Source organism: Canis aureus, chromosome 26, assembly GCF_053574225.1.
Source record: "Canis aureus isolate CA01 chromosome 26, VMU_Caureus_v.1.0, whole genome shotgun sequence".
Classification (NCBI taxonomy): domain Eukaryota; kingdom Metazoa; phylum Chordata; class Mammalia; order Carnivora; family Canidae; genus Canis; species Canis aureus.
Genome location: NC_135636.1, coordinates 52,778,866 through 52,792,158, shown reverse-complemented (window position 1 = coordinate 52,792,158; position 13,293 = coordinate 52,778,866). Strand labels below are relative to the sequence as shown.

The window sequence follows — 13,293 nt, the reverse complement described above, 5'->3', positions numbered from 1 at the left end:
GGGACGCGGCGCGCGGGGAGCGTCGGGACGGCCCCGCCCCCCCGCGGCCTGCGTCCCGTCGGGCGCCGCGCGAGGTCAGCGCGGGGTCGGCGCGGGTCGGCGAGGTCAGGCGCGGGCGGCTCCGCGGCCCCGACGGGCGCCAGGTAGCGCGGGCCGGTCGCCCCGGGGCGGGGGGCGGGGCGGGGCCTCGGGGGCCGCACCCGCCGTCGGGCCGCGACGCCCGCCGGCCGCCGCCTCGCAGCCCGGCTTCCGGGGGGGGGGTCGGACGCCGCCAGGGGCTCCCGCTGCGCGGCCGCCGGGCACCTGCTGGGGCGGGGGCGTCGTCAGCCCGGGGAGCCTGACGTCACGGCGGGCCTTCGGGTGCGGGCGGCGCGGGGGGCGGGGAGGGGAGGGGGAGGGGAGCGGAGGGGGAGGGGAGCGCCCCGGCTCCCAGCCCGCCGCGACCGCCGCCTCCGCTGCGCAGGCAGGATGTACACGCTGCTGTCCGGCCTCTACAAGTACATGTTCCAGAAGGACGAGTACTGCGTCCTGATCCTGGGGCTGGACAATGCGGGCAAGACGGTGGGTGCCCGCCCCCGGCCCTCCCCCTCCGGGCGGCCCCGCCCGCCCCCACGCGCCCCCCGCCCGCCCGGGACGGACACCGGACACCGGGGAAGCCGCCCTCACCTCCCGCGCGCGTCTCTTCGCAGACGTTCCTGGAACAGTCGAAAACCCGCTTTAACAAGAACTACAAGGGAATGAGTCTCTCCAAGATCACGACCACCGTGGGCCTCAACAGTAAGGCCCCCCCCCCCCCCCCCCGGGGCGGAGGGCTTGGGGGGCCGCCCGGGCCGCGTCGGGGAGCCCAGAGCCGCCCGTCCATGGCCTGGCCGGGAGGCGGCGCGGGGCAGCGGGTCCCCAGCCTGCGCTGTCCTCTGTCCTCTCCCCGCAGTCGGCACTGTGGACGTGGGAAAGGCTCGCCTCATGTTTTGGGACCTGGGGGGCCAGGAAGAGCTGCAGTCGCTGTGGGACAAGGTAAGCCGGCCGTGCCCAGGCCGCCCCCCGCACCGCTTCCTCCAGGGACACCCCCGGCCCAGCCTCCCCTCAGCTCCGTCCCCCACTGTGTCCCTGAGGCTCCCCCCAGCCCTGTCCCAGCTCCCCCGTTGCCCCCACCCTCGAGGGCGAGGACCTGCCGGTTCCCTTTTAACTCAGAGATTTGCTTCTGATGAGTACAGGCCGAGACGAGAGGTGTCCAGGAAGCAGGTGCGGGCAGGCAGGAGGCCTGTGGGTGCTGGGCTTCAGCGCCGGGGCCTCCTCCCGGGTTCTCCCTCAGGACCTGTGCTCTGCGGCGTCCTCCTCCCCGCCTGGCGACGGTGCCCCTGGAGGCCTAGAGCAGCTGCCTCCCTGACGTCCGAGGCGTGTCCAGGACACCCGTGCACTCTTCCTCCCACACTCCCCCAGCACTGGCTGCCTTGCGTTGGGCGCGTGCAAGCAGAACACACCTAGCCCTGCCCTCGGCCGCCCCTCGGGAGGATCGGTGTGGCTCCGGTGCAGCCCCACTTCTGGGAGCGCAGGCGTGCGCCCTGACCCTTACCAGTCGTCCCCGTGTTTAGAACCGGGTGTCCAGGTCGGGGTTTCTGGTCTGACTGCGGCAGCAGGGACCTTGGTCGTCCTCTAAAGTGTTTTTTTTGTCCTGACTTGTATTGACGAGGCCAAGCTTCTGTCCTGTAGCCAGAAGGTCACTAGCAGATTCTCCGGCCAGTTAAGTTGGACCGAGGCGCAGGAGGCCAGGGCCTGCTCTTCTAAACCAAGACCCCCGGGGGTGTGAAACGGGTCCTCACGTCCCATCACAGGCCAGGGTCTGAGGAGCAGACTGTGAGGCGGAGGTCAGGGCAGGATGTGTTAGACGACTAGCACCGGGCGGGGACCTGGGGGGATGTGGGGCTGGGCGGTGAGAAGGGTCAGCCCAGGTCCCGGCGGGCAGGGGGCCACGGGGGCGCTCGCTCCTCAGACCGGCCCCACACTAGGCCGAGCTGACCAGGACTCAGCTGCCGGCTGGGTCACCACTGTGGGCTGCCTGGGGCGGCTGTGATTCGGGGAGGGTGCATTTGGCTTAAAATAGGTGCTGCAGGACCAACGGGTTCATCCCCCCGGTGCACTGCCTGCCACGGGGTTCTGCACCGGTCGCGGCAGCCCATCGCACGTCTGAGTGGGGCACGGCTTCTCCAGGGCTGGCTCTCAGGCAGAGCTGGGGGGGCTTCGAAGCTGGCAGCGTCCCCTCCCCCCCCAGCCACCACTCCTGTCAGCGGTGTGGGTCGTCACGAGGGTCGGAGCCTAGGTCCCTCAGCCCTGCTTCTGCGGTTGACCTCTGGGTCCCTCATGAGCTCCCGCCGAGGGAGCAGGTATCCCTGCTGGGCCGGGGTCTCTGCTGGCCTCTGAACCCACCTGGTGCACGTGCCGAGCAGGCCGTCGGGGGCTGTGACTCAGCAGGTCTCTTGCTGAGCCTTTGGTAAAGGGCCGCCCGGGTGGTGACCACACCAGCCACCCCCTGGCCAGAGCTGTGAGGAGGGCAGCAGAGGCCCTGTGGGTCCCCAGGACGGAGGGAGTAGAGCTCCACGTGCCGCGCCCCGCAGCCTGGCCCCCGCGTCCTCTGGCGCTGGGACGTGGTTGGGCTTGCTGTCCTTTTGTCCCTGGCAGGTGACCAGTAGCCCTTCCCCACGGCCCCTGCCTTCATCCAGGCTGAGTGCTGCTGCCTGTGGTCTGTCCACGTACCAGCCTAGGCCACAGCTTCCCAGCAGATGAGACGTGGACTCCCTGCGCCTGCCCTGGGGGCACTTCTGGCCTCTGCCCTTCCAGGCCACACCAGCAAGACCATCGTGTGGCCGTGGGGAATCAGCGGTGCCGTGGGGTCGAGGCAGCCTGCCATGTCCCCGGCCCTGGTCATGCTCAGCCCCAGATGTCCAGCTCCCATCTGTCACCCCCTTCTGGGCCATCACCTGCCAGGGCCAGGCCACACATTGCGGGGGCTGTGGGGTGAGCCTCTCCCTGGGCTTGCTGCCCGCCCCCCGCGGTGCCCCTTCCTGCCGCAGACACCTGCTGTTGGGCCGGCCGGCTCCCAGTTGTCAGCAGCGAGACGTCGTGCTGCTTAGAGCCCCTGCGGCCCTCTGTGCACCCAGGGCGTGGGCTGCAGGAGTGCTTGTGCGCACGTGACTGACTCGCGGCCTGCGTAGCCCAGGGGGCTGCCTGCGTTGGGCCCGCCTCTCCACGAGCCCTGGCTACACCCTGAGGGTTTCCCGGTTGTCAGGGTCTCGGCTCATTGGCCACTCACGCATCCCACCGGTGTCGTGTTGTGTGTAGATGTCCCAGGTTTCTGGGCTCTTGTGGCAGGTGTGGCAAAGCGGCAAAGGTGCTGCTGCTTGCCGGATGCGGAGACTTCCGGTCTCTCTTCTGATTGGGGTAGGAAGGGGGCTCCCCCAGTCTGTGGCTGTGTCCCTCGTGCCCCACATTCCAAGGGCCCACTCCTCGCGTGCCCTACTTCATGCATCTGTCTTTCCGTCATTGTCTGCAACAGAACTCTTCCCGGGCCCTGGGCCCTGACGCTACTGCCGTATGTGTGCCCGCGGCTGACCGCTCTGTCCTCAGCCCCACCTGTCCGCTTGGTGGCCTTTCTGCGGCTCGTCAGTAGTACGGCCATCAGGCCTGCCATCCGTGCGGGCACACGACCTGGCTGGTGCCCCTCCCTCCACTGCCCTAACTGCACGGGGACCCGCTTAGCTCGGCTCCTCCAGCCGCCGTCAGGCCAGCAGTCATGGGCAGTTCCCAGGAACAGGTGCTAAAGTGAGATTTGGGGGTGTAGCACCCAGGAAGTGGACAGAGGGTGGTGGCCACCCCCTGCCCAAGGTCAGCAAGCCCTCTCTAAAGGAATGAGGGCTGCATCGTCCTTTTGCCCCACCTTCCCACTCCCTAAAGGCGCCCCAGGAGGGTCTTCCAGTTGGGGGCTGGCCTTGGGGTGGCCAGGTGCCTGTGGCCCAGCACCCCGCTTTCTGCCCTCCCCAGTACTATGCGGAGTGCCATGGTGTCATCTACGTCATTGATTCCACGGATGAGGAGAGGCTGTCGGAGTCCAAGCGGGCATTCGGTGGGTACGGGGGTTAGGGCTGGGAGGGGGCTGGGGACTGGTCAGGTCCAGTGCACCTGCCTGTGCCCCTGGGGCTGCCCTTGGCTGGAGGTGGGGCCGCACCAGGCAGATGGGACTGTGGCCGCCGCGGCCGCGCACGTGATCGCACCTGCGCAGAAGCCCTCACTGCCCATGTCTGTACCCGCTCCAGAGAAGATGGTGACGAGTGAGGCGCTGGATGGTGTCCCCATCCTCGTGCTGGCCAACAAGCAGGACGTGGAGGTGAGCCTCCCCGCGGGGCGGTCCCCCGCCACCAGGGCAACAGGGGGCCTGCCCCAGACACCCCCGTAGCCACGTTTGTCCCGGGTGTACATGACCTTCCCCAGGTGCGGGCGCCTTCTCCGCACAGGAGGGCAGGGGCGGCTGGAGGCTTGGCGGGGAGACCCTGTGCGCAGGGGGGTCCTGGGGTGGGGGTCTGCTCCGGCCTTGCCCTGCTGCCCCGGGGAGCGCCCCCGCTGGCCCGGCTGCGTCTGCCCCTGGCGTCCTGCGGCCCGCACGCCCGCTCCTCCCCTCCGGAGCCCAGCCCCTGCCAGCAGGACGGCGTCCTGCCCTCAAGGCTTCCCCCCCAGACCTGCCTGTCGATCCCCGACATCAAGACGGCCTTCAGCGACTGCACCTCCAAGATCGGCAGGCGAGACTGCCTGACCCAGGCCTGCTCGGCCCTCACGGGGTGAGTGGGGCCCTCCTCCCCGGGCGGGGGCCCAGCCGGCCCCACCTCACGCCCGCTGTCTCCACAGCAAAGGGGTGCGCGAGGGCATCGAGTGGATGGTCAAGTGCGTCGTGCGGAACGTGCACCGGCCGCCGCGGCAGAGGGACATCACGTAGGCGTGGCTGGTGCCGCGGGTGCCCACAGCTCGTCCTGAGCGCCAGAGGAGCGCTCCTGCCGGCTCCGTGCCTCGGTCCTGGGGCGCGGGCTTGCTTTGCTCTGGGTTTTTTTCATTTGCTTTGTTTTTTCTTTAAGACAAATTTTTCTGTGTCCATAAAAGTGTAGGTATCGGGGCTTCTGCCGAGGGGAGTCGGGGCCCCGACACGACCCCTGCCGAGCTTCCCCGGGGCAGGGGTCCTCCGGGCAGCAGGGGAGGCTGCTGGGCTCCTGACTGTCCCATCTCCGTCCCTGCTGGGCCTGGAGGAGGCGGTGTCCTCAGGCAGGGGGACTGCCGTCGCGGCTGTAGGCCCCCGGGGGTTCTGAGGCCCCAGGAGTCGGCCTGGGAGGCTGTGTCCTCCCCACCCTGGCCTGATGTCACCTTTTGCTCCCCAGCAGGAGGGGAAGGAGGAGTGTCCCCTTTGTGTCTGCTGCTGACCTGGGACCAGTGTGAGGCAGGGGCAGGCTGCGTTCCTGTGGGGCCAGGTGGCTGCTTGGCCTTTGTTCCCAGTGGGGGGATGGGGGGGCGTCCCTGTCCTGTCTGGGAACAAGCTGTCTCGAGACCCACGCCTGGGCCTGTGCCTGCTAACAGGCCCCCAGGTGAGGCTGGTTCCCGGGACGCATCCCCCCCTTGGAACCTGGGCAGTTCCAGACACCGCCCCCCCCGGGACCTGCAGTGGCCTGGGGTCCTGGCTGCAGTCATGAGTCCAATGGGCCAGCACTGGCTGGAGTGTGTCCAGAGCCACAGCGGTCTGGGCTACGCTCCATCGCCCTCCTAACCCCACCCTGGGTTGTGGGTCCCGGCCGTCGGCATGGTGACCGCAGCACAGGGGCCCCTGGGCTGGAGCTGGGGCCTACCTGGGCACCGCCTTCCCGCTTCTGTGGGCGTGGCTGAGCCAGAGCCAGCGACCCAGGTTTGGGGCTGAGGTCCGACCCGCTAGCCTGGCAGCCCCCCACCCCGACACCCCGAGGGAACATGGGAGAGTTACTGGGAAAGAGGAGTCAGGACTGGGGCTGGGGAGGCAGCTGCAGGTGAGGTGACTCAGGGGGAGTCATGGGCCACAGGGTGGTTCCCCCCCCCTCCCAGGGCTCCTCCTGGGATCGGTGCTGGGAGTCCCCCAGCTGCTCTGGAACTGTCCAGCCCTCTTCTGAGACCGTCTTGAGGGGAAAAGCCATGTTTCCCAGAAAGTGCCCAGGAAGCACCGGGGGAGGTGCTTGGCCGCGCCCCTCCTGGGAAATCCCCGGCGGGCGCTGGCGCCGTCCAGCCTGCCCACTCCCCCAAGAGCCCCTGCGCTTGGCGCCACCGCCCTCCACCGTCCTGGCCACAGCTGGAAGGGACACACCTGCTGCCCACTGGGCCTCTCCAGCTGCCCCTCCCGTGGAGGGTCTGTCCGCGTGGGGCGGGTGTAGGGAGCTTGAGCCCGCCCACCCGACGTGCCCGCCGCGCCCCCCCGAGCCCGCCCACCCGACGTGCCCGCCGCGCCCCCCGCAGACACGGTTTCACACGACCCCTTTCGCAAAACAGCTTTATAAAAATAAACTTTGTTAGCGCAACAGGAGCCCGGTGGGTCAGCCAAGGTTCCTTCGGTGCCGGGGTGAGGCCCGCGTGGGGCGGGGTGCTCAGTGCGCCCAGAAGCGTGCGCGGACGCTGCGCTCCAGCCCCGGCAGCCTGGCCTCCCGCAGCGCCCGCAGCAGCCGCCCCGCCAGCACCCCGGCCCGGGCCTCGCGGAGCTCCAGGAGCTGCTGCCGCAGCTTCAGCTGCAGCTCCACGCGGCCCTCCCTCGGTGGCACCGGCCCTGGGGCCTCAGGGCCCGCCAGCGCGTGCCACAGCCGCAGGAACCTCTTGAAGGACAAGTCCTGGAACGCCACGAAGTCGATGAGGGCGCGCTCGCACTCCTCGGCCCCTGCGGGAGGTCAGGACCCAGTAGGAGGGGCCCCAGGGGGCAGGGCTGGGGCCCACTTGGCCAGCGCGTGGCCTCTGGGGAGCAGTGGGCTCCCTGATGGGGCGTTCACCAGCCTTCCCCCCTCCCCTCGGCTGCTCACCTGCCGCCCCGGGCTCTGCGGTGCTGAGCGGGAAGCCCACGCAGCTGGTACACAGGGCGTCGTGGGAAGGGGAGCCGGGCACGTTGAGGGCGAGGCCCAGGGCCGAGCAGTTGCGGTGCGGCTGGCAGCGCTCCGAGCTGGAGCTGCGGGCCGAGAAGGTGCCGGGGCCGCACGGCTGGCACTGCGTGTTCTGGCTCGGGGTGCCTGGGGCGAGATGTGGGCCGGGGTCAGGGGGACCGCGCCCTCGCTGCAGCCGCTGCCGCCCCCCAGGGCCCAGCCCGCCCACCCACCCACCGGGGACGGTGACGCCGCTGCCGGGCGGGCAGGGCTCGTGCTCCAGGCAGAAGCCGGCGTGCGCGAAGAAGCCGGGCCGGCAGCGGCAGGCGCGGTTGTGGGTGGGCTCGCAGGGCCGCGCCTCCTCCTCGCGCTCCCCGCAGATGACGTTGCAGTAGCGGCAGCGCTCCAGGTAGTTCCAGAACTGCGTGTAGTGGCGCGGGGGGCACGCGCCGCAGGTCGTGGGGCTGTCCCGACGGCACGGCTGCTGCACGAAGGTGCCGGGGGGACACTGGCTGCACACCAGCCACTCCCGCGTCTCCACGTCCCGCCACGGGTAGGTGAGCGCGCCCGTGCCCGCCGCCCAGGGCGCCGCCAGAGCCAGCAGCAGGGCGGACAGCGTCCACGGCGGGGTCAGGGGCGGCGGGGCCCGCCTCTCCCGTGCACACATGGCCGTGACTGGCGGCGGGGACACTAGGACACGCACCGGCCCCAGCCGCCCCGGCAGCCCCTCCCCGGGCCGCCTGCTCCCACAAGCGCTTTGCTGGTGGCCTTTATGGGGTGGCCAGGCCACACCCCCGGGGGAGGGCTCGCGATGTCCAGGCCCTGCTGGCGGGTTGTCGGCAGCGTCACCACGGCCCCTCCCCCACCAGGAAGCCCCTTGCCCCCGCCTGGCGCCAGGCTGCCTGGGGGTGGAGACCAGGGCCCCAGGGGTGAGCACGCCCACCACCAGCCTGGGCAGCCGGGGTGGACGGGTGAACACGGGGCTGTCCCTGTCCCTCCCTGGCCGACCCTGAGGACGCAGGCTGAGCCGCGCAGGACGTGTGTGCACCTGGCAGGAGGGCCCCCCTCCCAGCACCTCACAGCCCTCCGCAAGCCGCGACAGTGTCAGCAACTTTATTACGCGGCCGGTCACCTGATTAAAAGCAGGTCCAGGGCCCCCACGGGGTCCAGAGGGCAGGGCACCGGGGTGCCCCACCTTCCAGTCCTGGTCTCGGGGCTCCACCCACAGTCAGCAGCCAAGGGGGCTTCCCAACCTGCACCTCTCCGCGGACAGCCACCCCGACCCCGAGGCGGCTTGGGGCCTTCCGGGCAGGCCCACACCCCGTGAAGAGCGCATGTCCGGGCTGTGTGTCCTGGAATCGTCCACCTGCCCCGGGGTCTGCGTGCTCACCGGGGCTCTGGCCAGAACACCTGCGCGATGCTCTGCTTCCTGGCGGGGGCGTGGCAGGCCGGGCAGGTCCTAGAGGCCTGTGGACACAGGACAGTGCTGCCCAGCGCCGCCGGCCACCCCCCAGCCCACCGGGTGCCACAGGGCCCCCGCTGCCAACCTGGAGGAGCCGGCGCCAGCAGGCCCAGCAGCGGTGGAAGTCGCAGGCAGGGCACTGGAAAGGGACCGTGTCCTCCAGCCCGCAGCCCTGGCACGCCAAGCCTGCTGCAAGGGGCGTCTGTGAACGGGCACCGTGGCGGCTGGTCCCCCCACCGCCAGCACGCCCTGCACCCCCAACACCTACCCCACTCGGGCTGTGCGTGCCTGCGCGGGGCGCTGGGGGCTGCCTGGGAGCCCCCACGTCCCCGACGGGCCTCGGTGGGAAGAAAGCAGAGATCTTGCTCTGGGTGGTCCCCGGCTTCTCTTGCTGGGGGGCGCCTGGAGACAGCGGCCAGTGAGCGCGGGGCGGGGCTGCTCTGCGGTCCACCCTGCGGGCGGGGCCCCAGCCTACCTGGAGGGGTGAGGTCCAGCGGCGTGGTGGGGGCCCCCTCCTGGGGGCCTGACCCGGGCCCCGTGCTTGGGGCAGCCCCTGTGCTTGGGGCAGCCGGGCCCATCAGGTCCGCGCACGTCTGCCGGAAACGCTGCTTGTGGTGAGGTCTCAAGAACATGCTGAACCCTGCGGGGAGCGGGTGGGGCTCAGCCCTGCCTGCCCCCGCCCCCCCGCCGCGGCCCCCGCCCCGCGGCCTCCTCGGCGCCACACACTCTGCAGCAGCGGAAAGTCCTCAGGCCTCGACGTGGTGAGCGCGGCCACCACAGCCACCACCTTCTCCAAGTCATCGTCCCGCTTGTAGGCGGTGAGGGCGGCCAGGAGCTGGCTGCAGCCCGCGGACCCCAGGGCCGTGCGGACGTCGGCCAAGTAGGCGCTGGCGGCAGGCGGGCCTTGCCTCTGTGCGGCGGCGTCTCTCGGCTCCTCCCCGGGCCGGCTGCTGGGGTCTCCTGGAGGGGAGGGGACACGTGGGGCGGGGGGGCCCCCTGGCATCCCAGGGCCTCCGTCACATGGGCTGCCTCCCTCGCCCTGGGATGCAGAACTGGAGCAGCCCCCACCCGCGAGATCCTCCCCGCCAGCCGCCGTGGGCTGTTCCTGGCCTGGCCTGAAGCTCCAGGGGCTGCTACCTGCAGGCGCCGGCCCGGAGAGCAGGTGTGGTCCGCCCTGGTTCAGGTGCTGCCCGGGGTCCAGCTGCCTGGCCACCCCCTGGGACAGGGTCAGCTTAAAGTCACACTCCCTGCTTCCTGGAAGGACATGGACACATGTGGAGCCACCCAGCTGGTCCCGAGGCCTGGCATGCTCCCCGGGGAGGAGGCAGGTCCAGGGGACACAGACAGACCCACAAGACCTATGGGACCACAGCAGGGCACCCGGACCCGCAGGGACCGGCTCAGAGAGGCCCCAGTGGACCTCAAGCCCAGAGAAGACGGGCGACTCAGGCTGGAGGGTCCCCGCCCGGGAGGTCGAGCATCCTCCTAAGCCAGGCCCCCGCAACACCAGGCCGCAGAGTCCGTGCTCAGGGCCAGCTGTCTGCTAACCACGGGGACAGGGGCTCCCAAGGGTGGAGGCGCAGGGCGCACCCCGGGTGGGTGTGGGAGGGGCCTCCAGGACAGGAGCCCCGCACGTGGGCCACCCCAGGGGCCCCGGGGGCACGCGCCTCCCCCGCCAGCGGAGCTCCACCCAGCTGCCCTGCAGGGCCGACCCCGCACCCCTGCACCCAGGGCCCAGCGCTGGCCTGCTCACCCCTGGGGGCCGGGGCCGCCGCCCGCCGCTGCGGAAGGCTGTGCTCGGGCTGGTAGCCGCAGCTGCGGCCTGTCCGCTGCACGCAGGCCTCCTCGAACCGCTGCTTGTGGTGCGGCCGCACAAACTGGTAGAAGCCTGTTGGGAGGGCGTCTGGCCTGCAGGCGCGCCCCGTGCCGAGCACCCCACCTCCCCAGGGGCCAGGACAAGCGCGGAGCCTGGTGCCCCCCGGGACGGGCGACCCCCCGAGCCAGCGCACCTTGGAGCAGGCCGTGCTTCTTGGGGTCCTCGGCAAAGAGAGGGCCGAGGCAGGCCAGCAGCGCCTCGAAGTCGTCGGAGCCCTTGTAGTCCTGCAGGGCCCTGGTGAAGGTGTCAAAGCTGGCCTGGCTCAGCGCCTGCTTCACGGCCACCATGTACAGCTTGGCCCTGCCCGCCTGCGTCTCGGCTGCCGGCCCCTCCTGCCGGGCACAGGGCCAGGCCGTTCAGGTGGGGCCGCTGCTGCTACCGCGGGCCCGGGGCGGGGGGTGGCTCCAGCTGGGGACGGCCATGCCCCTCGGGAACAGCAGAGGCAGCCCGGGCTCAGAGGACAGCCAGCCCAGGGGAAGGGGGACGTCTGGGTGGAGGGGGACGTCAAGCCCGCAGGCCTCGCCCCGGACCACCGGCCAGGAAGCCCGGGAAGCACACAGGACAGCCGCAGCCTCCCGCGTCCCCGTCCAGCACAGCCCGATGCCAAGGCCCCTGGCGCCCTGCCCACCTCCAGACGGCACCAGCCGCCCTGCCCTGGGCACCGCCCGTTTCTTCCCAGAAGCCCAGGATGATGGACGAAGGCAAGTGGTACACGGGGCTTTCCAGGGCTTTCCTGGCTCGGGCCCTCCGTGCCCTTAAACGCTTTCATCTCAGGGAAGGTGGACCCTCCCCACGCTTGGCACGTCCCACGCGGCACCAGGAGCCCAGCGCAGCCCAGACAAGCTGGCCCGATGCAGGCCCCACATCCAAGCAGCCTCCGGCCGGGCCCTGCCTTCAGTCGGCTGGACCGTCGTGCCGTCCGCGAAGCGCGGTCCCATTAAAGCACGACAAAGTGGAAGGCCCAGGGCTGGGCCCAAGCGTGCGGGACTGCAAGCACGGGGCACGCAGGTGGGAGGCGCCGTGGGGCCGGGGTCAGGCACGCACGCCGCAGGGGCGCTGAGCTGCTGAAACGCCCTTCAGGTCGTCGGGCCCTGTGCGGTGGGCGCTTGGCAGCAGCCCGAGCCCCGGTCGGAGGGGCCTGGAGCTCACGACAGCCTGAAACGACGCTCCTTTAAACATTCGAGGCCCACGCGGGTGGGGGGGCGCAGGCGTCGGACAGCCCAGGGCGTGGGGCCACGCTGTGCCCCTGGGAGGGCAGCGAGGAGGCCCTGCCACACACCCCGCGCACTGGGGGCCGCACGCCTGTACCTCCTGCCCCCACCGGGCGTGCGTGCGGGCGGTTCACGTACCTGACGGTCACCCAGCACCCTGATCTTCCTCCGCCCCGCTCTCTGCTCCTGGGCCGCCCTCTTCTCACGTGGGACGGACGAGGTGGGGAGGTCTAGTGCCTGAGGGGGACAGGCTGTGGTCCGGCCAGGCCCTCAGCGCCCCCAGAGCCCGTGATGCACCACTGGGCCCACAGGCGGGGGGAGTTCCCTTGTGGCTCGCAGGCTCAGGGATACTGCATCCATGGCCAGGGTGGGGGTCGCTGTGGCAGCGGGGCTCCCCAGGGCCCAGGGAGTGGGACAGGCAGGGGTGGGCATGTGCCCAGGGCTGTGCAGGGTATGGGGTGCGGGGTGCAGGCCCCGGGGCGCAGGGAGCCCTCCTGCCGCACAGCTTGGGCTCCCACAGGTCTAGCCTCTGGCGCTGCGGCAGCTCCCGAAGGGCAAGCAGGGGTGCGCGGGGACAGCGGCCGCCCGGAGGTTTCCAGGAGGGAGCACAGATGTGTCCCAGGCCACGTGCCGGAGTCTGGGGGTGTGTGTCTGGGCCCCGCACCTGCTCCTCCCCGGGGGGGGCCTTGTCCCCAGGCCCCCCGGCCAGCTGCTCGCTGTGTTCTAGGGCGGCCAGCAGTCCCACAGGCCTCCGCGGGGCGAGGCCCAGCTCCTGCTCATACTCCACACACAGGCTGCTCTCGGTGTCCCTGGCAGCCGGCGACCCTGCGGGAGCACAGACCTCACCCGCAGAGCCCACGGGGGCGCGGGAGGCAGGAGAGGAAGGGGCGGGCCAGGCCCCCAGCGGCACGCAGCCCCGCCCAGCCGTGTCACCCAGGCACACGTACCCGTGGGTGTCCGCCTCAGGCTGGGGACGTGCACGTCCAGACTCTTGGCCTTCCTGGTGGAGAGGGGCCCAGGCAACGCGGCCACCACGGCAGCAGCGGCTCCCTCACCCAAACTTGGGGCAGCAAGCAGGGGGGCGGGCACAGGCATCTGGACAGTCACAGGGAGGTTGGGTCCTGCACAGACCCTTCCCCGCAGGGCGGCGGGCACAGGGCGCAGCCAGCTGGGCTTGAAGGACTCACAGTGTTCTGAGCCACGCGGAAGAACTGGGCCACGTCGCGGATGACAGGGCCGAAGCTGTCGTACACCCTGACGTGGGGGCGCACCCAGGAGGGCAGCTGGGCCCTGGCGTCCACGTGGGCGAACCTGGAGGGCGCCGGCTGTCAGCTCGGGGCCCAACACCCCCCAGCCCCCAGCCCCAGCTCCCACTCGCTGAGCGAAGGACCAGCACCCGGCTGGCACCCGCCAGGCTAAGCACAAGGGTCTCGGTGAGCAGAGGGGAGCCACACCTGTGGTCACAGAGGAAGATGGCCCCGTAGTCATGGCGATGACGGATCACCCGCCCGATGGCCTGGTTCACAGCTCTGGACGCCTGCTGCCGGTACCACTCGTGCCCGGAGAGGAGCTACGGGAGGCTCGGTCACGGGGGGCTCCAGCGCTTCCTACCCTCCACACACAAGC

The 13,293-nt window shown here is 71.0% G+C and overlaps 3 protein-coding genes across 18 annotated transcripts in view; 1 reads left to right on the top strand and 2 right to left on the bottom strand.

The window, feature by feature from the left end:
* The first annotated feature begins 20 nt into the window (after positions 1-20).
* On the top strand, positions 21-6,577 carry ARFRP1 (ARF related protein 1). Of its 4 annotated transcripts, none has more exons than XM_077873963.1 (8): positions 21-143; positions 468-561; positions 690-777; positions 932-1,014; positions 4,036-4,117; positions 4,308-4,378; positions 4,713-4,826; positions 4,894-6,577. In XM_077873963.1, exons 2-8 carry the CDS (start codon positions 469-471, stop codon positions 5,017-5,019), a joined length of 657 nt encoding a protein of 218 aa, XP_077730089.1. In that variant the 5' UTR covers positions 21-143; position 468; the 3' UTR covers positions 5,020-6,577. The 4 variants fall into 4 exon arrangements, with proteins under 4 accessions (XP_077730089.1, XP_077730090.1, XP_077730088.1 ...); XM_077873964.1 differs by having other exon boundaries at positions 464-561; positions 4,726-4,826; XM_077873962.1 differs by having other exon boundaries at positions 464-561.
* On the bottom strand, positions 6,531-8,258 carry TNFRSF6B (TNF receptor superfamily member 6b). Its single transcript, XM_077873961.1, has 3 exons — positions 7,356-8,258; positions 7,062-7,265; positions 6,531-6,922 (listed from the first exon to the last, which is right to left on the bottom strand). Exons 1-3 carry the CDS (start codon positions 7,783-7,785, stop codon positions 6,639-6,641), a joined length of 918 nt encoding a protein of 305 aa, XP_077730087.1. The 5' UTR covers positions 7,786-8,258; the 3' UTR covers positions 6,531-6,638.
* Positions 8,216-13,293, bottom strand: part of RTEL1 (regulator of telomere elongation helicase 1) — a 28,726-nt gene continuing 23,648 nt past the window's right edge. For 11 of the 13 annotated variants that reach the window (XM_077873943.1, XM_077873949.1, XM_077873952.1 and 8 more), the window contains 13 exons: positions 13,122-13,237; positions 12,855-12,978; positions 12,615-12,762; positions 12,332-12,492; positions 11,806-11,904; positions 10,590-10,788; positions 10,334-10,468; positions 9,718-9,834; positions 9,307-9,540; positions 9,056-9,220; positions 8,849-8,982; positions 8,666-8,769; positions 8,216-8,585 (listed from right to left, as the gene is read on the bottom strand). In XM_077873943.1, coding sequence (XP_077730069.1) covers positions 8,255-8,585; positions 8,666-8,769; positions 8,849-8,982; positions 9,056-9,220; positions 9,307-9,540; positions 9,718-9,834; positions 10,334-10,468; positions 10,590-10,788; positions 11,806-11,904; positions 12,332-12,492; positions 12,615-12,762; positions 12,855-12,978; positions 13,122-13,237 — 2,067 coding nt within the window. In that variant the 3' untranslated portion in view covers positions 8,216-8,254. The remainder of the gene's footprint in view (positions 8,586-8,665; positions 8,770-8,848; positions 8,983-9,055; positions 9,221-9,306; positions 9,541-9,717; positions 9,835-10,333; positions 10,469-10,589; positions 10,789-11,805; positions 11,905-12,331; positions 12,493-12,614; positions 12,763-12,854; positions 12,979-13,121; positions 13,238-13,293) is intronic. The other 2 variants (XM_077873947.1, XM_077873956.1) reach the window with 2 other exon arrangements.